Consider the following 19,981-nt stretch of genomic DNA (forward strand, 5'->3'; position numbering starts at 1 on the left):
GTTGCACTGAGCTTTATCCAATCTGTGGATAAAACTTTCAAAACCCTCATAATAATTCTCTTCTTGTGATTGACGTTTGTGTCTTGCCTGGTTTTTCAACGTCTTGCCTGAATTTTGATTTTGGTTTTTCAGTTGCTTTGTTTATATTTTGTTTTGTTTTATCTATCTGTTAAACTCAAAAAATGAATTATCGGTTGTGTACCAAGTCAGGACAGATGGCTGGAAAGTGGAGTCCCTTGCGGTTCATTGAATTCTCTCTGGCAGTACTTTTTTCAACTCTTTTTTTTTTTTGCTTCTGTTTTAGGACTGTGATTTAGAATTTTTCACGGTGATGTGTTTGTTTTCGGATTGCATGTTTGGCCACTCCTTCGGCCTCTTTTTGGTTCCTTTGAGCATTTTGCTATTTTTTCTGATTTTGAAAATAAATTCTTCTTTAATAAAGATTAATTCATTTCCCATCTCTTTACAAACAAGAGGTTTATGGTAATCATCTCCAGCTGTGGCGTAATTTGATTCTATTTTGGGGAATTTGCTTGTATATTATTGAACTTTTGGAGCCTTTAGGGAGTTTTTCTTCACACAGAGAGCCACAAACCACACTAGACAGGAGGACTTTAGGGAAACTCGACTTGATGTTATTTTAGAAGAACTAAGTGGACAGGACTGGCAAGCTTTGTTAGGCTGAATGGCATGTTCTCCTCTAGAACGTTAGAACAATCTAGAATAATCTAGCCTCAATTGTCCTAATGTTCTAATTTGTTTTCATTGTTCTCAATGAATACATATTGAAATATTTTTTGGCCATCAGGACATACTATATGAGGTAAGTAGCATCTAAAATAATTATTTTTGAGTGGAGTATTCATTTAAAGCGGCAGGAAACCATTTCTTAATGGACCACCTGCACATCTATTTAACAATACAGATAAAACATAACCAATAAATGTAAAATATAAAACGATGTGTCTCGAATTATTGTTTTGGTGGACACCTCTGCCCAACCCTATTTATCCAGCATCTCAGAGCAGGAAAAAGGCACTTACTGGCTTAACGATCTCCTAATGACACAAATTGTGTCCTACTCTGCGGACTCGTAGTAAAAGCATTTGATCAAATTTTTCTAATTTTGAAGACATCACTAACTCACTAAGAGCCGTCAGAAGATGGCATTCACGTAGAGAATGGCACGGATATCCCGTGTGTTGGAGGTGTAATGTTTAGGAAACTCTGGGAAACAATGAACTCGTAAAAAGGTATCAGTCTGACAGAGACGAAATAATATCTGTAACAAATGTTCTGTGTTATGTGATCGCCCCATCTACTCGGAGAAGCCACGGACCGCGAGCTGAAATGAAAGTGTTGGTGACATGATGTACGAAATGCAGCTTTGCAATGGCAGTGAGTCAAATTAATCATAACCGAGCATTTCTCGAATGTTGAACCAAACTTTGAATGCGTTTTACAGAGCGTGAGAGGCAATACGCAGATTGAAACTTCTTCCCGCTACCCCACCTCCGGTGATGTTAACGCAAGGGGCATTCATGCAAACTGCGGGTTTTCCTGGAGTTCTTGGAGTGATTGACGGTGTGCAAGTATTGAAGCATGAACCTTCATTTTAGAGTAAATCTTAAAACTATTAATCGATTGTAGGGTTTCAGCTGATAAAGAGCTGAGCAGACCAGGAATACGAGGAAGGGGAATTCAGCAGATCCTGCAAACCTGCTTGTCCAATGGACTTTGGTAGAATCGTGACATGGTGGCATCACATGATAATGCCCACCATGGCATAAAATGGCAGAATTGTGTCCAGTGTCTCAGTCCTGGCTTGGCGCCTATCCCAACAATCATAGGGTACAAGGCAGAAACAAACCCACAGTTCCGACATTGCGATTAAAGCTCGAGGTACAGACTATCTGCCCACAACACTTCTTCTACATGTTCCCCCATTTCAGGACACCATAATGTTTGCCACACAGCAATGGCAGGTCTATTAAAGCAATCGTCATATTTAGTTCTTTGTCGTATATCCCTCACATGCAGTGACTGCTTGAAGTCTGCCATTCATAGACATCAGTAGGTGCTGAGGGTCGTCTCTGGTGGTGCTCTGCTAGGCCTCTAATGCAGCCACCTTCAGTTCCTGCTTGTTTTGGGGGGTCATGTCCCCTTAGGTTTTCTCTTCAGCATATGAAAGGTCTGCTCAGTTGGATTGAAATCAGAATTTTCCATTTTTTTAGCTTTGATACTCCTGTGTACCCTCAGCAGTGTGTTTGGCTCATCGTCGTGTTGTAGGATGAAGCGTCAGCCAGTGAGTTTGGAGGCCTTTACTGGAGCTCGAGCAGATCAGATGTTTCTCTACAGCTCAGAATTCATTGTGCCATCAGCAGTTCCATCATCAAGTGTGCCAGGACCTGTGGCAGCCATGCATGCCCAAGCCATAACATCCCCAGGACCGCCATGTTTGACAGATGAGGTGGTCAGCTTTGGATCTCCACACTTTGCTCTCACCATCACTCTGATGAGGCTCATCTTTGTCTCGTCTGTCCACAAGACATTTTCCCAGAATTCCGCTGGCTCTTTGAAGTCCTTTTACACAAACTTTCATCTGACCGTCCTGTTTTCGTGGTTGGCATCTTGCAGTGCGTCCTCCTCTGTGTTTCTGTTCTTGACGTCTCCTGCTGTTAGTCAGCTCTGACACGCACACACTCCGGCCCCCTGAAGGCTGTTTCTGATTTGTCAGACAGGCGTTTGGGGGCTTTTTCTTGACCATAGTCATCAGCAGTGGAGGTCTTCCTTGGCCTACCAGTCCCTTTGCAATTCCTGAGCCCACCAATGTGTTCTTTTTTTTGTCATGATATTCCAGGTAGTTGATTTCTGTCATCCTAAAGTCTTACCAATGTCTCCAATGGGTTTATTCTTGTTGTTCAGCCTCATAGTGGCCTCTTTCACTATCATTAGCTCAGATTGAATGATGGCAACTACAAACTCCAAAGGGTAGGTGTCTTATGAAGCCATGAAACCCACCTGAGGAATCAGAAACACCTGTGGCCCCAATTGTCTCAAACATTAGGGTGCCCTGTGCGCGTGGTTAGGCAGTCGATGGGCTTAACTGGGTGTAAAACGGGGAGTCAGGGGTTGATGCTGTGCACTAAAGCCTTCTGTCCTTCCTCTGCAGATCACCAGAAGGCAAGATGAGCTAAACCCTAACCAGCTTCCTCATTCCTCTCCAGGCCCCGCCCTCCTACTGACCTCACTTCCCTCTTGGACCCGCCTCTTCCTTCCCACTGCCTATAGAAACCCAAACCTCTTACCTCTTTCTCTTCAGTCCCGTTTAGGACGCAGTCTTTTGTGACAGCTCTCTCTGACCACAGACCTGTTTTTTTATCTTTGTTTCTTATATTTACCCCTGAAGGGGGGGGGGGGAGTTTGGGGGGGGACATGTAGAAAAAGTGCTGTGTAAGTGAAATGCCTGCAAATCCCCTTAAATGAAAGTCTGAAGTGTGCACTTCAATCGGGGTGTCTGAATTGAAACTGTGGAGCAGAGGGGCAAATCAAGGAAAAAATGTGACTTGGTCCCAAACATTATGGGACAGGGTTCGCCAACTCCGGTCCTGGAGGACCACCGTAGCTTTCATTCTAACCCTTAATGAGTGACCTGCTGATTAACTTCTTTTGAACTCATTTGAATTGATTTGCTCTTGAAGACTCGTACCCCTGGATTGTTTCTTTTTCCATAATTAGCAGCCAAACAATAACGAGATACAAAATGAGGCCAAACAACTGGTGTCCACCATACAATATCCGGAAATAAAGAAAGGTGAAGGCCGCAGGAATGGCGATCTGCTCAGGTCCACAAAACATTTTAACAGAAAAGAGAAAATCAGTTTCAGAAATGTCTGCTATTGCACCATGAGAGCAGCAACAAGCCACGGAATTAAAGAACGGGTTTAATTAACGACAGGAATGGACGCCTCATTAAGCAGCTGCTTGGAGTCTGAGGCCCTGACTTAGGTGGTCTTCTGTCGGCTCCCTCACTTCATATTTCATTTCTGTTTGGGTGCCATTTAATGAAGCAATTCAGGGGAACAAATCTTAAACAAGCAATTCAATTAAAGTGAATTCACAAGAAGTTAATTAGCAGCACAAACAGGGCACTCAATTAAAACAAAAGGGTTAGAATGAAAACCTGCAGCCACGGTGGTCCTCCAGGACCGGAGTTGGCGACCCCTGAACTAAGGGGTCTGAGTCACGTTAATTAAAACTAAAGCAAAAGAAGTGAGTTAGCAGCAAAAATGGCTCACTAATTAAGTAGGTGGTTAGAATGAAAACCTGCAGCCACAGTGGTTCTCCAGGAATGGAGTTGGCGACCCCTGTTATGGGGGGCACGGTATATGCTGTGATAGACAGCCAGGAACTCTGCCCCGCCAGGCTGCCTGGAGGAAGGAGGAACCGGGAGAGCGGCACTTCTTTTCCCTGGGTACCCGGCCCGTCCTTGATCCCTGGGGGACAGCACTTCCGGGACACCAGGAAGTGCTGACAGACCAGGGATGGCTTATGCCCAGAGTGCTTCTGGGTGCAAGGGCAGCACTTCCACCACACTGGGGAGTGCTGCTGGAAGTTCGTCATCAGGCACCTGGAGCACATCCGGGGCTGAATAAAAGGGGCCGCCTCACTCCATTCGGAGAGCAGGAGTCGGGTGGAAGAAGGACGGAGCTTGTGGGACAGCCAAAGTGACTGTGAACTGTAAATATTGTATATATTGCTGTAAATAAACGTGTGTGCGTTGGCGTGTCTGTCTGTGGCCGGGCTAGCTTTTACATGGCATCCCAGATGGGACTCTCTGCCTGCTTCAAGGCAGGGACCTACTAAAAAATAATTTGTAAAGTAGCCCGGCACAGCAGCGCGAGACGCACGCGGTTTCTGCACGGTACGAGGAACGCGTGCTTCCATGACAATGCTTACAACCCAATGGTAACCATTCCCGGGGTTTCCTATCTCACAGATGTCTCTCAGAATGTCACGCGGCACCCCGCTTTCTAATGTGACGGAGTCACTAAGCCGAGCACGTGAGGTCCCTCATACTGGCTGGAGGACCCAAACTCATAGCAGCTGTAGACCAACTTGGCCTCTACATCCCCACCCCACATTACCTTTCGAACTGCAGAGTCATTGCAGAGATACCACTGATCGTTCTCGTGATGCCTGATGTAAGCGTAGTAGTGTCCTCGTTCTACATCTCCACAGTGAACGCAGATCGAGAAGAGTTTGAAACGTTCATAGCCCTGAAAGACAAAGAGAGAGCAGACCTTCATAACGGTGAAGTGCATAAGCAACGGCAGTTGAGGTTTTTAGACCAAATGTCATTTGCTAGATCCGTGGCATGATGGCACAGTGGTAGCGCTGCTGCCTCGCAGTAAGGGTTTGCTTCCGGGGAGTTTGCATGTTCTCCCCGTGTCAGCGTGGGTTTCCTCCCAAAGTCCAAAGACATGCAGGTTAGGTGGATTGGCGATCCTAAATTGTCTCTAGTGTGTGCGCCCTGCGGTGGGCTGGCACCCTGCCCGGGGTTTGTTTTCTGCCTTGTGCCCTGTGCTGGCTGGGATTGGCTCCAGTAGACCCCCGTGACCCTGTAGTTAAGATATAGTGGGTTGGATGATGACTGACTGACATTGTTATTCTTGATGTTCGCCTCCCAGAATCAACTTGGAAATGGAATGTTCTGGATGATACTGACCTTCTTCTGAGGAGCAAAGGGCCTAGCTCACGTTTTAGTTCCAAATCTTACGACTCACACTCAAAGAGTGCAAATTAGCTTGAATTTCCACCATCACACCTACACGAGCTTGTTGGACATCCCCTTCCAAAGCCATGGAGGTGGCCCCACTGTAACATCCTCCATTCTTCTGGTAAAGCTTTCCACACAAGTGTGTCTGTGGAAGATTTTGTGCCCCTTTAGCCCACAGGGTATTTGTGAGGTCAGGTACTGATGTTGATGACGAGAAGACCGGGTTCACAATCGGCATTGAAGTCAGGGCTCGGTGCAGGCCATTCGGGTTCCTCCATGGCTTTATGGGCCTTGGAACAGAAGAAGAAGGGGGCCTTCCCCATTCTGCTGCCGCAATGTTGGAATGACTTGGTCTGTTGTAGAAATCACAGGACCCTTCATTGGAACCAAGGGTCCAAGCCCAAATCCTGCCATTATCTCCCCTCCACCACCGCTTTGCCAGATTTTGCAAACCTGCTTGTCCAACTTGTAGCAGAATTGGCTAGAATCATGACACAGTGGCATCACGTGATAGTGCCCACCTTGGCATCGGGTGCTAGAATTCTGTCCACTGTCTCAGGCCTATCCCAACAACCATAGACCTGACTCACAATCGGCACCGCAATTCGTCCCAAAGCTCGCGATTGAGTTTATCTGTTGTATCAATCACAGGACCCTTTATCTGAACCGAGGGTCCGAGCCCAAATCCTGCCATTAACTCATCTCCACCACCACTTTGCCAAATTCTGCAAACTCCCTTGTCCAACTTGTAGCAGAATTTGCTAGAATCGTGAAACGGTGACATCACGTGATAATGCCCACCATGGCATCGGGTGCCAGAATAACTGTCCACTGTCTCAGGCTTATCCCAACAACTGTAGACCTGACTCACAATTGGTGCCCCAATTCATCCCAAAGTTCGCAACTGAGTTTATCTGTTGTAGCAATCACAGGACTCTTCATTGGAATCAAGGGTCCGAGCCCACATCCTGCCATTATCTCACCTCCACCACCACTTTGCCAGTTCTCCTGGCATGAGGGAATGGTACGCACATCCCGTGAGGTTTTAATGGAATGCTTTGGAAACTGTGGACAACAATGAACATAAAAAAGGTGTCAGTTTGACAGAGACGAAATAATATCTGTAACAAATGTTCAGTGTTATGTGATTGCACCATCTACTCGGAGAAGCCACGAAAAGTGTTGGTGACATGATGTGCGAAATGCAGCTTTGCAATGGCAACGATGCAGGTGAATCATAACCAAGCATTTCTCGAACACTGAGCCAATCTCTGAATGCGTTTTACAAAGCATGAGAGGCAATACGCAGATGGAAACATCTCCCCGCTACTCCACCTCCGGTGGTGTTAACGCAAGGAGCATTCATTTAAATCGCGGGTGTTCCTGGAGTTGATAGACGGTGTGCAAGTATTGAAGCATGAACCTTCATCCATCCATCCATTATCCAACCCGCTATATCCTAAGTACAGTGGAACCTTGGTTCACAACCATAATTCGTTCCAAAACTCTCGTTGTAAACTGATTTGGTCGTGAACCGAAGCAATTTCCCCCATTGGATTGTATGTAAATACAATTAATCCGTTCCAGACCATACGAACTGTATGTAAATATTTTTTTTTAAAGATTTTTAAGCACAAATATAGTTAATTATACCATAGAATGCACAGTGTAATAGTAAACTAAATGTAAACACATTGAGCAACAGAGCAAACTAACATTGCAAGAGTTTGCGCTATAGCCTTACGAACCGCTCGCTGTATAAACACTAAGCACAGGGGGGAAAAAAAAGGAACATTTGAACAAATCCGAACTTTATTTAAAAACCAACCACAAGCAACCAAGAAAATATTGCAGGAGTCCACACCCGATCGCTGTATAAACACTTTTTTTAATGAGATTTAAGCACAGGGAAAAAAAGGAACATTTGAAAAATCTGTAATTTAATAAAAACCACCAAGAAAAGTAACATTGCAACAAATCACACTACGAACCACTCGCTGTAAACACTTTTTTTTTAATGAGTTTTAAGCACAGGGAAAAAAAATGAACATTTGAAAAAAGATAAAAGAAACACTGCAACAATTCAGGCTACGAACCGAAAAATGAAAACATTTGAAAAATCCGTAATACAAAAACTAACCATAAACCACCAAGAAAACTAACCTTGCATGAGTCGAGGTCTGGCATGAAGTGAGGAGGAACTGGGTGGAGAGGAGGTTACAGTTTTGAAGGAGAGTCTGGCTCCACAATGGAGGGATATTTTCCTTCAGGTGTCTTCTCTCTTGTAATTTCTGGGGCGTCATGTATAAACGGTGCATACGCACAGAAATGTTGCGTACGAATGTTTCCACGCTCAAATCGCGATGTATAAAACCTAAACTTGGCGTAAAGCCACGCACATTTCCACGGTAACTCATACCCTGGCGTACGCAATTTCTCCGCTCGGTTTTGCAGACTGGCGGCACCCAGCGTCAAAGCAGTGCTACTGTTCCTGTGTGATCACCCTTTCTTTCTTAGCTCCACATTCCTGACGCGGCTTTATAAATACTGTACACTGAAACTAACTGCATATTGTTTATTAGTGTAACGCATCTGATCGTAATTAACCTGCAGCAATATAATGGTCCAGGGAATAGCCATAGTATTCCAAATACCGTAACTGCTTTAGCGTTGTTACTCTCACTGCATCTTCTTCTTCTTTCAGCTGCTCCCGTTAAGGGTTACCACTGCGGATCATCTTTTTCCATATTACTCTCACTGCACCACTCGGAGTATTTATATCACTGCATCTGAGTGGGGAATCACAGCAGCAGCTGATCGGAAAGAGAATTATCGGTATACAGTTTCAAGTACACACTACCTCAACCACGGCAAAAAGCGTCAAAGCCTTCCCTGTACAGACCTCGCGTTTCACAAACAGTTTCATCCCAAGAGCTATAAACGCACTCAATCAGTCCATCAAGTGCTCCTTGTAGAACTGTTTGTACTTATAAGTACAGTCACCTCACTGTAAACTTACACTAGTTATAATATTGCACAACCTGCGCTACTTTATAAAGCGCGTATGATGACAATATCATTTTTAAGATAAAATGCAGCAAAATATGTTGCTTATAGTATACAGCTAAAACTTTAACTTCATTTAAATAATCTGCATTGTTAATAATTAAACATGTGAGGACACGGTGCCGCAGCGCTAGCTAGTTCACGGATAGCTCCTGCCTTGCGCTGTATTCTTGCTGGTGCTGACGCGACACTGGAAGGATAGACGGATAGAATAATTAAACATGTACTACGAAGATATTTCAATGTTCCTTAAAAGTTTTGAAGAATCGGCGTTCTAAGCTTACAGATGGCTTAACGTCTATTACAGAGCTGATTGTGTGGCAGTTGGGTATTTGGAGAAAGAAAAGTACGTTTGAAAGAGACAGGACTTCTGTAATAAATTATTTCATCAAAGGTCGCACATGGCGCAGCAAGCCTCTTGCGTGAGATATGAACAATCACTGCGCCACCGTGTTCCCAAGTTTAATAACATGCTTTCATTGCTATCATCATGAAAATGATATCACGTATACATCTCAGTATTTTAATTATTCAGAGAGCTGTAATATCTCGAATGTAATGCATTCTGTGTCCTGTCGGAGAAAGAGAAAGAACGGAAGCACGTAGTGATTCACACACACAGAGCACATAGAAGATCAAACACAGAACAAAGCATTTAACATGCTACTTGAGAAACTAGTAAATTAAACGATTTTAAGATGAAGTTTATGATGTTCTACTTTAATGGCAAAATAAACTACGTGATTAAAGTGGAAATTTCGAGATTAAAGTTGACATTTTGTGCTTTTTTCCCACTGTGTGCCAATTTTTTTTGTCTGTACCCTAATACGCTTTCATATGACACTCAGACGGTGGGCTACGACTTGCCTTTCCACGGCGACTTTGATACGTGATTTCTTTTTTATTTCGGGCACTGTGCAACTTTGTGAATTTGATCTTTCGAGTTTCTCCGACACTCTGTCACTCGATCAGCTTTCTTTTGTTGCTTATACCACTGTTTAAACCAACAAATAGTACGTTTTTCCTTTGCCTCCACTTGGTATTCGCTGAAATTCTTATATTTTCCCCCGTGCTTTTCCCATTGTCTTTTCACAGAAGGCTATTTATATCGATTTGCATATTCAAAGAGGCGTAATTCTGGGAGGAGTTGGGGCGGGACAGAAGGCGCGTGCACGTGCGTTACTTTTCACGCTGATCGGGATTTATGTATTGGAAGAACGTGAAATTTTGCATGCACACAGATTCCTGCATCTGGATTTTTCTGTGCGTACGCACAATCCCGCTTTTGTGCTTACGCCATGTTATAGTGTGAGTTCTACGCACGGTGTTATACATTTGTGAATTTCTCATTGGGATTAATAAAGTATCTATCTATCTATCTATCTATCTATCTATCTATCTATCTATCTATCTATCTATCTATCTATCTATCTATCTATCTATCTATCTATCTATCTATCTACATGAGGCCCCTGGTGTTTTTAGCTGTTTAGCTGGTGGGAGCAAAAGCCTCATGCAGTCATTCCAAAAACAAAGTCCTTGTGACCCAACCCTTCGTGTTTGCCCTCCACATCACTGGCAGTCTGGCTTTATTTACATTGTGCTGTTTGAAAGCACGTGGGTTCTCAAATTGGTAAATGAGTAAACTGGTAAACAGTTTTTCCACCTCTTCCAGCACTTGAGGCCTCTGACTGGTTAACGCTGTAACTCCTTTTGCAACATCAGCTGCTTTAATAGATTCTTTCTGCTTTAGAATAGTCGAAATCGTAGGTTTTGACTTCTTGTACTCGGCGGCCAGATCAGTAACACGAACGCCACGCTCATACTTTTCAATAATTTCTTTCTTTACTTCGATTTCAGTTTTCTGCAAAATGTTCTTCTCACCACTCTTCACTTGCTTAGAAGCCATGGTTAACTGCAAAAGCACACGAAATACTGTAGAGCACAAAGAGTTCACAGGTAAAGCACGCACGTCTGACTGAGAACAATGAACAGGGAGAGGCTGAACACGTGCTTAAACACAGTAATCGGTGCGTACAAACCTGAAGGGAAATGAAATAGAGCACAAAGACTTCACAGCGCAAGCACGCACGCATGTGCATGCACGCACGTCTGACCGAGAACAATGCAACACGTGCGGAAATCATCGGCGCGCACAAACCGAAACGGAAACTGGCTTGTTCGTATACCGAGTGTGTGCTCGTGAACCAAGGCAAAAGTTTGGTGAACTTTTTGGTCGTAAACATGAGTTGTATGTGTACTGAGATGTTCGTGAACCGAGGTTCCACTGTACAGGGTCACGGGGGTCTGCTGGAGCCAATCCCAGCCAATACAGGGAGCAAGGCAGGAAACAAACCCCTGGCAGGGCGCTAGCACACTGCAGATAAACCTTCATTTTAGTAAAGCCTTGGACGCGGTCAGTCATGACAAAGGCCCTAAATGCTCTTCTAAACCCCACTGGTTTTAATATGATAGTGTTGAGAAGCACCCCAAAGTTGAAGATCTTACAGCAGAGCTTGAGAACTGTCCTTCCGGGTTTATCCAGGAGTCGTTAGTTACTGGTCTCTTCCTAAATTAAGCTATTTCAAGTGAAAGATTGGGGAACGATACCATGTTGCTGTTAATTCGTCATCAGCTTGGGGTCCTCTTGTAAAGTTACGTAATGCACTTACCGGGTCCTTGTCTGGATTTCTATCTCTTCTTCTTAGAATTTCTTCCAAGTTCTGTAACAGAAAATATGAAATTTAATCAACAGTGTAAAAATAATGAGAGAACAAATATGAACAGTTGAGGAATCCACCCTGTATAATGCAAGAGAAGGCTATGATCATAAAACAGAGTAACCATATAAGACGGAGACAATTCGTGAAGGTTTGGGCTTTTAATATGTGGAGGACAGGAAGGGGGGGTGGGATCTCAGGTGGAAATGAGGTCGGCAGGCAGGAGGGCGTGACATAGCAGAGGAAGTGGGTGGAGTCTTAACCTGGTTTTCCTACTGGTGGTCTGTGGAAGAGGGAGAAAAGGGCATCAGAACCGTTCATCAACCCCTGGCTCTGCATCTTACTCCCACAGTGTGGACGCTAGGTGGCACTGTTGCCCTGTTAAACCCAACAGATAGACATTCAGGACACCAGGTAAAAGCGCCAAGACGTTGTTTTAATAATTCAAATTATTAAAGTAAATTATTAAAGTAAACCACAAGCACAATTCTTCTCTCTCTCTTTATGTCCTCCACGCCACCCAGTAAGCGTTTCCCACCTCCTCCTGACTCAGGCTTCACCGGCTGGGTTCCCAGCAGTCCTTTAAATTGTGTTTAAGTACTCTCCGTCTTTCCGATCTCTCAGATAGAGAACTTAAGTTTCCCATCCTTGTCTCACCGCATGTAAGGTAACAACTCTAAACTTGGACATCTTCGGGGCTGAGGGTTTATCCTTTTACCACCCCTGGATGAGTGCAGTGGACTGTGCAGTGTAGCAATTGGTCTCTGTTTGGTATTGCGCACCAGTGTGGGCTAGGTCAATCCATGCCAACAAGGTGGACCCTGAGCTAAATAGTGCATGCCAAATCATCACCGGCACATTGCGAACAATGTGCCATCCTGCTTTATACAGGCTGGCCAGGATCGCACCTCCCCATATACAACGAGAAAGCAACTGATGGACCCCAGACACCCACTTCACCATCACCAGGAGGTTCTGAGCTTCGCCACAATGGAACCCCTTAATCCAAAGCAGTCCACAAAACATATAGGCTCGAGAGGTGACTGTAGCCCTCTCAATGAAGCTACACATCAAGAGCATCTACCCAATGGGTCACGCTTAACTGAGTGAGGTCAAAGGTGGGCAAAACAAGGGCCAACCTATTTAGATGGGGGCCTCACAACAAGCGCTGAATGTCCCATGTGGTGGACCACATTCTCCATGAATGTTCCCAAGGCCCTACATGTATCGACGAAGATCTTAAGGATGCTAATGATGCCGCTCTGGCGTGATAAGATATGATGATGATGTCTCGCAGCATCCCCTGGTGGCACCCACGGTACCCAGCAGGGCTGAATAAGCAAACTCCATGTCCCATGGTGCCCTGTGGGAATCCGGGATACCGCTACAGTCCAGGGAAGCTGCCATCCTTCCACTCTTTGGGCGTCCCGGCCATTCTTCACAGCCCTTAGACTGCCTGCTATGTGGCCGTGAGTGACAACAGTAAGGAAAAAATGAACTGAATACAAGAGGGCTGACCATGGACACGTTAGCGTTGTTAGGAAAAAATAACCCAATCTCTCTCAAATCTTTTGCTATCTTTGCTGTTTTAATTTATTTTTGTGGCTTACCACGTCGCTAGTCACGCAGAGCCCCTTGTGGATGTTGCAGCTTGAGAGGATTAGGGATGAATTTGTGTTAAACATTCTCGAAAATACCACGTTCTGACCTTTCATGACTTTATCTTTCCGATATCGACCCCTTGCACATTGACTTCAACTAATCTCCCGATTCCCTGATGCCATCCCAGACCATGCAGCCCACTATTTGTTTGAATTTTTGTTGCTGCTGCCTTCTGCCTGTCCATTTATGAGAACTGACAGGAAGATATGGAAAAAGATGATCCGCTGTGGCAACCCCTAAGGGGAGCAGCTAGGAGACGAAGAAGATTGAAATAGCAACCTAACATTGACTTGGTGTGTTCGTGAAGACTCCTCACGTTGGCTCAGCAGACGCGGATTTCAACCAGGGTGCATTTGCGTGGCCTCACTGCCCAAAGACATGATGGCGTCCCCATCTGGTCAGCAGCCACTTGACAGGATGCAGCAGGGAGGAGAAGCTGAGAATCTGTTCCAACTTAGCCTCATTGTTGGTCACCTTCTTCCCAAGGAGGCATTTGACTTTGACTGCTGGATTCTAACATTCCGCACTATGGAGTCATCAGTTAGGAGCACTTGGTTGTTCTCAGCCTTGATGGAAGCACTGCTGAATGCCGAGAATCTCTTCTGGATCTGAAATGGCCAATCTACTTGAGTCTCCTTAGTGGTGTGGAGAGAGAGCACAGAAAGAAAGAAACAAAGGGCCCTGGAAGGTGACTGGTGACAACAAGTCAAGAAAGAGAAAAAAAAATGAGCCGTCACCCTCAAGGAGGACGAGGTCACTCAAAGATGGCCCAGCCTCTGATTGTGAATGATGTCAGCCTTGCATGAGGGAGAAGAAAAGACAAAGCCCCGCACTTGGTGACTGCACCTGTGGTTGTGTTGTGACTACGAGGGACATCAAGTCACAAATGCTCTCGCACCTGCCCCTATTGTTTGGACCCTTCAAGAAGAGTAAACACAAAAAGATCTTCACGGATGACAATATCATGTTACATCCAGACGCAATAAAACAGGTGATATAATAGAAAGAGTGACAAGAATATTAATTACTACAGTAGGTAAAAAGGAATGTTTACCTCATCAGTCTGACACACCGGTACGTAGCCCACCGAATCCTGCAAAAAAAATACAGAAATACTGAGATGTTGAGGAATAGTAGAACTTTCATGTGCAAAAAGTCAGCCACTCCAGAATGCTGAGCCCATCGCTATTCATGTGTCATGTGGACTATAGGAGGCGCTGGTCAGCTGACAGCTCCTGGTCCAAGCTTTGTTCTGGACTACGGCAACTGTCTGCTGGCAGGAGCACCAAGCTGCTGCTGATAATTCAAAATGCAGTGTCACATCTGGTGTTCAGGGAGCCAAGGTGGGCTGGTCACTGCATGTCACTCCCCTCTTCAGGTCACTACATCAGCTCCCAGTAGCGGCAATGTATTAAGTTTAAATCCTTGATCCTCACCTACAGGGTAGTCAGTGGGTCTGCACCTCAATATATGTGGACACTCGTGAGATCCTGTGCTCCTTCTTGTCCACTCAGATCTGCTATTGAAGAGTGTCTGGAGATGCCACCTCCATTTGTTATCAAATCTCAATCCAGACTCATTTCATGTGTAGCTCCTAGCTGTTCTTCACTCACTTGCAGATTTGCTCTCTATAAGATCAGACCAAATCTAATGGAGTAAGCAGCACAACTCCTAGTCTATGCTTTGGTCTTCTCTCATCTGGACTACTGCATCTCTCTGCTGGTAGACGCACTGACATGTGTCACCAAGCCACTGCTGATAATTCAAAATTTAGTGTCACATCTGGTGTTCATAGAGCCAAGGTGGGCTGGTCACTGCATGTCACTCCCCTCTTCAGGTCACTACATCAGCTCCCAGTAGAAATATGTATTAAGTTCAAATCCGTGATCCTCACCTACAGGGTAGTCAGTGGGTCTGCACCTCAATATATGTGGACACTCGTGAGGTCCTGTGTTCCTTCTTGTCCACTCAGATCTGCTATTGAAGAGTGTCTGGTGATGCCACCTCCATTTGGTATCAAATCTCAATCCAGTCCCTTTTCATGTGTACAGGAGCTCCTAGCTGTCCGTCACTGAGTGCATTGTCTCTCAGTCTTGAAGATTCACTCTCTATAAGATCAGACGGTATCTGATGGAGTACGCAGGACAATTCCTGGTCCAGGCTTTGGTCTTGTCACACAAGTCTGGGCTACTGCAACACTCCACTGGCAGGTGAACTGGCATGCGTCAACAAGCTGCTGCTGATTATTTCAAATGCAGTGTCACATCTGATGTTCAACCAGCCAAGGCGGGCACACGTCACTCCTCTTTCCAGATCGCTATATTGGCTTAATGTAACCGAAGGTCAAATAATGATGCTCGCCTACAGGGTAGTCAGTGAGTCTGCACCTCAATATATGTGGACACTCGTGAGGTCCTGTGCATCTTCTCATCTACTCAGAACAGCATCAGGTGATGCCAGCTCCATTTGGTATGGAATCTCAATCCAGACTCATTTCATGTGTAGCTCCTAGGTGTTCTTCACTCACTACATTGTCTCTTGGTCTTGCAGATTCGCTGTCTATAAGATCAGATCATATCTAATGGAGTAAGCAGCATAACTCCTAGTCTATGCTTTGGTCTTCTCTCATCTGGACTACTGCATCTCTCTGCTGGTAGACGCACTGACATGTGTCACCAAGCCACTGCTGATAATTCAAAATTTAGTGTCACATCTGGTATTCAGTGAGCCAAGGTGGGCTGGTCACTCCATGTTACTCCCCTTTTCAGGTCACTACATCGGCTCCCAGTAGAAATATGTATTAAGTTCAAATCCTTGACCCTCACCTACAGGGTAGTCAGAGGGTCTGCACCTCAATATATGTGGACACTCGTGAGGTCCTGCGCTCCTTCTTGTCCACTCAGATCTGCTATTGAAGAGTGTCTGGTGATGCCACCTCCATTTGGTATCAAATCTCAGTCCAGACATGTTTCATGTGTAACTCCTAGCTCTCCTTCACTGACTATATTGTCTCCTGAATCTTGAAGATTCACTCTCTATAAGATCTGACCGTATCTGATGGAATAAGCAGCACAACTCGTGGTCTATGCTTTGGTCTTCTCTCATCTGGAGTACTGCATTTCTCTGCTGGCAGGAGCACTGACATGTGTCACCTAACTGCTGCAGATGATTCCAAATGCAGCAGTGTGTCTGTTGTTTAACCAGCTGAGGTGGGCTGGTCACTCCATGTCCCTCCTCTCTTCAGATCACTACACTGGATTCCAGTAGCAACACGTGTTAAGTTCAGATCCATGATGCTTGCCTACAGAGTAGTCGGTGGGTCAGCACCTATATATATGGAGGCACATGTGAGATCCTATGCTTCTTCTTGACCGTTCATATCTGCTGTTGAAAGGTGCCTGATGATGCCACCTCCATGTGGTATCAAATCTCAATCCAAACTCTTTTTGTTGTGTTGTGGTGGATCGAGCTAGCTAACTCCATTAGAAATCATGACTGCCTCAAGCTGTTTTAGAAGCGTTTGAAGACTCTTCTGTTCTGTGAATTTATTCTCTTTTTGGTTTTGTAACCAAGGAATGATAGCCAACCTTTTCTTTCTTTTTCTGAGATCTTCACTTGTGGTGATCGATTTTGTCACCTTGTCCAGTGTTATGTTTCAGCCAGGGTTCTTCCCCTGGTTAGGGTTCAAATATCTTCTGTTATATTCCTTGTGTTTTGTGGCTGGTTCCATAAGAGGCGGGGCCACCTGCCCATTACCGTCAAGGGACAGAAAGACTGGGAAAACAAGCAGTCCCCTGCGGTTCATTTGCATATGTTTGGTGGCTTTCGTGAGTTATGCTAATTTATTGAGTCTTTTTTGATTTCCTGGATTTACCCTTAATGTTTGGGTTATTTTTTTTTTTAACCATTCTTGCTAGATTTGTGATGTTGGGACTTGCTTGCCTTTCAGACAACTCCTGCTGTGCCTTTTGTGCTCCTTTGAGTTTTTTGTATCAAGAGGAGCATTTTATTTTTATAAATAAATCTTTTCTTTATAAAAATGCTGTGTTTGCTCTATCATTACTAGCCAGGGGTTTAATGGTTTTCCCCCTCTAGCGGTCATTTTGAGATATTTCTGGGACTCTGCTAAAAACCAAGGCCAGATTAGAACCCCCCACAAGCCCCTGGGTGATTTAGCTCCTTAACAGACAGTTGCTCACATTTTTAAAAATGCAGCATGTGGACGCCGGGCCGTTTCACGCAGTTTGGCATTTGTCACTCTTGATCTTGATTTTGGCCCGCAGGTACTCCGTTGTTTTCATTAAGAAGGGGTTTGGTTAAAAGGCCCCAGGGCACACACCCTGATAGTAGACTAAGGTTCTCTCCAAATCCTTTTCCAAACAAGTGATGTGATGTTTACCCAGTGATGTTGACCTCTTTTGTGGGTCACTTTGGATAAAAACATCTGCAAAGTCAATAAATGGAAATGTAATTGTCATGCAGGAAACAATGTTTATTGTTTTCTTGATCTTTTTGTTGCCTTTGTTATTACTTTTGCTCCGATTTTATGTAACGTTTCTTAATTATTGGTTAATTGTATACTGTCCCTTTAAATGTGCTTATGCTCCTTGTTTTTGGAGGGTGGAGCCCGGGGGGGCGGGGCCACCCTGACATCACTTCTCCTGACCCCCTCCCTTTGCTGGGAAGACTCAGGATCTGAAGATGATTTGTTTAAAGCACACGTCTGTGAGTCTTGCTAATGTTGGTAGATTTACTGCGTGTTTTGTTCATTTTATGCTGTTTCTCAAGAATTTTTGAATTTCGGACTGCGTTACTGGAGTTGTTTGCTACAGATTATCTTATTGGGTAAAACTTCTTATCTCATTTTGATCATTAGCACACTTTCCTGAATGTGTCTATTTGACAAATTAACCTTCAATCAATAAAGATTCTTAGCTTCCCTTTTTAATACAAGCCATGGGTTTATGGGCATCCCTCCTTTTGGGATTAATAAAGTATCTATCTATCTATCTATCTATCTATCTATCTATCTATCTATCTATCTATCTATCTATCTATCTATCTTTTGTTATTTTTTTTTTGAATATTTACATTTTTTGAGGCGTAATCCTCTTTTTGGACTTGAATGCCTGAGGCAGGTCATAAGAGTTGGGATTAAGCCTGTAGGGGTGAGGCCTCTAGCCAGTGAAGCCTTTTGGAAGGTTTATGTGGAAGACTCCACGTCATAGCAATAAAGTCCATAAATAACCCACCTGAGGTGGCCGGACATCTGACTTCAGAACAAGTCACCCGGCTCTTCTATTTCAGCAAACCTCCCTCCAATTCAAAACCCACGCCTGCCTCCTTCCCACCAACTGAGCCCCTTGTAAAAAAAAAGCTACCTCCAGTCTCATACACCATGTAGCCAGAATGGGCTTTTAAGTCTGAGCCCACAATCACTCATGACAAGCATGTCCAGATGCCACTCAGATGGCCACATAAAGGCATTGCGCTGTTTGAACTGGGGGTTCCTCCCCAGCTCATGCTTAAATTGCTTCATTTTATCTTCTTTTTGCTTTTTTATTTGTCTTTCATTTGTGCAGGGTGCCCCCTAGTGGAGCCACAGAATTGTACTGTGGATAACAGGACTGGGTGTTCTCCATTCACCTGGATTGCAGAAATGCAACATATAATTAAAAGGTCTTTCTTCTTTCGTGGGTCTTAATTGACCCATGTTATGAACAAGTCAGGGTACCTCCCCAGCTCATGATTAAATTGCTTCATTTTATCTTCTTTTTGCTTTTTTATTTGTCTTTCATCAGTGCAGGGTGCCCCCTAGTGGAGATACAGAATTGCATTTTGGATAACAGGTCTTAATTGACCCATGTTATGAACAAGTCAGGGTTCTTCTCCAGTTCATGCTTAAATTGCTTCATTTTATCTTCTTTTCGCTCTTGTATTTGTCTTTCATTTGTGCAGGGCACCCCCTAGTGGAGCCATAGAATTGCATTGTGGGTAACAGGACTGGGTGTTCTCCATTCACCTGGATTGCAGAAATACAACATATAATTAAAAGGTCTTTCTTCTTTCTTGGGTCTTAATTGACCCATGTTATGAACAAGTCAGGGTTCTTCTCCAGTTCATGCTTAGATTGCTTCATTTTATCTTCTTTTTGCTCTTTTATTTGTCTTTGATTGTTTTCTATTTTTTAGATATTGTTCTGTTCATTTATTAGCTGTTGTTACCCTTCTAAGATGGATTGAATTCATTAGTGTATACCTCAGAGTTTAAATTTACATTACAGCATCTATTGGTTTTATAATATGTATAGTAATTAAATGCATTACATTTTGCATTTATGTTAGGCAGTCCCAATGGGGTCTGGGTGGTCTTTTGCTCCCTGAACACTACAGATTTTACTTTTTGCACTCTTGAGCCCCATAACACCCAGAGGTTCACAGTTTACTTCCCCCATTTTTGTTAACTTTGGGACTTTAGTGTATATTCTTTCACATTTAATAACAATCTTCCCATTGTTATGCCTAGAGAAGCCGCATTCTGCAGTTTGTAGTTAGCGGACTTTCCACTTTGGGTGAGCCTCTTCGGGGCCGGCAAGTGAAGGTCCCTGGCCTGTTATTTGGGTTTTTTCTGAAGGACTCACATCATTTCAGCAACTCCTCGTCTCCGTATCACAACATGAGCAAGACTAGGAGCTGGCATTGCACAAATGTGACAAGATAGATAAATGGGGAATGAATTTTTGTAATGGAAAGCA

General features: G+C 44.2%; 2 protein-coding genes across 4 annotated transcripts in view; one reads left to right on the forward strand and one right to left on the reverse strand.

Annotated features, from left to right (window-relative positions):
- The window catches only part of dnajc28 (DnaJ (Hsp40) homolog, subfamily C, member 28), a 1,235,492-nt gene that overhangs the window by 749,846 nt on the left and 465,665 nt on the right, over positions 1-19,981 (forward strand). The gene's annotated exons all lie outside the window — the stretch shown is intronic.
- The window catches only part of LOC114642958 (ubiquitin carboxyl-terminal hydrolase 47-like), a 75,690-nt gene that overhangs the window by 10,784 nt on the left and 44,925 nt on the right, over positions 1-19,981 (reverse strand). For all 3 annotated transcript variants that reach the window (XM_051925895.1, XM_051925894.1, XM_051925896.1), the window contains 3 exons: positions 14,282-14,320; positions 11,518-11,568; positions 5,148-5,279 (listed from right to left, as the gene is read on the reverse strand). In XM_051925895.1, coding sequence (XP_051781855.1) covers positions 5,148-5,279; positions 11,518-11,568; positions 14,282-14,320 — 222 coding nt within the window. The remainder of the gene's footprint in view (positions 1-5,147; positions 5,280-11,517; positions 11,569-14,281; positions 14,321-19,981) is intronic.

The sequence above is a fragment of the Erpetoichthys calabaricus genome, chromosome 4 (genome assembly GCF_900747795.2).
Source record: "Erpetoichthys calabaricus chromosome 4, fErpCal1.3, whole genome shotgun sequence".
Classification (NCBI taxonomy): domain Eukaryota; kingdom Metazoa; phylum Chordata; class Cladistia; order Polypteriformes; family Polypteridae; genus Erpetoichthys; species Erpetoichthys calabaricus.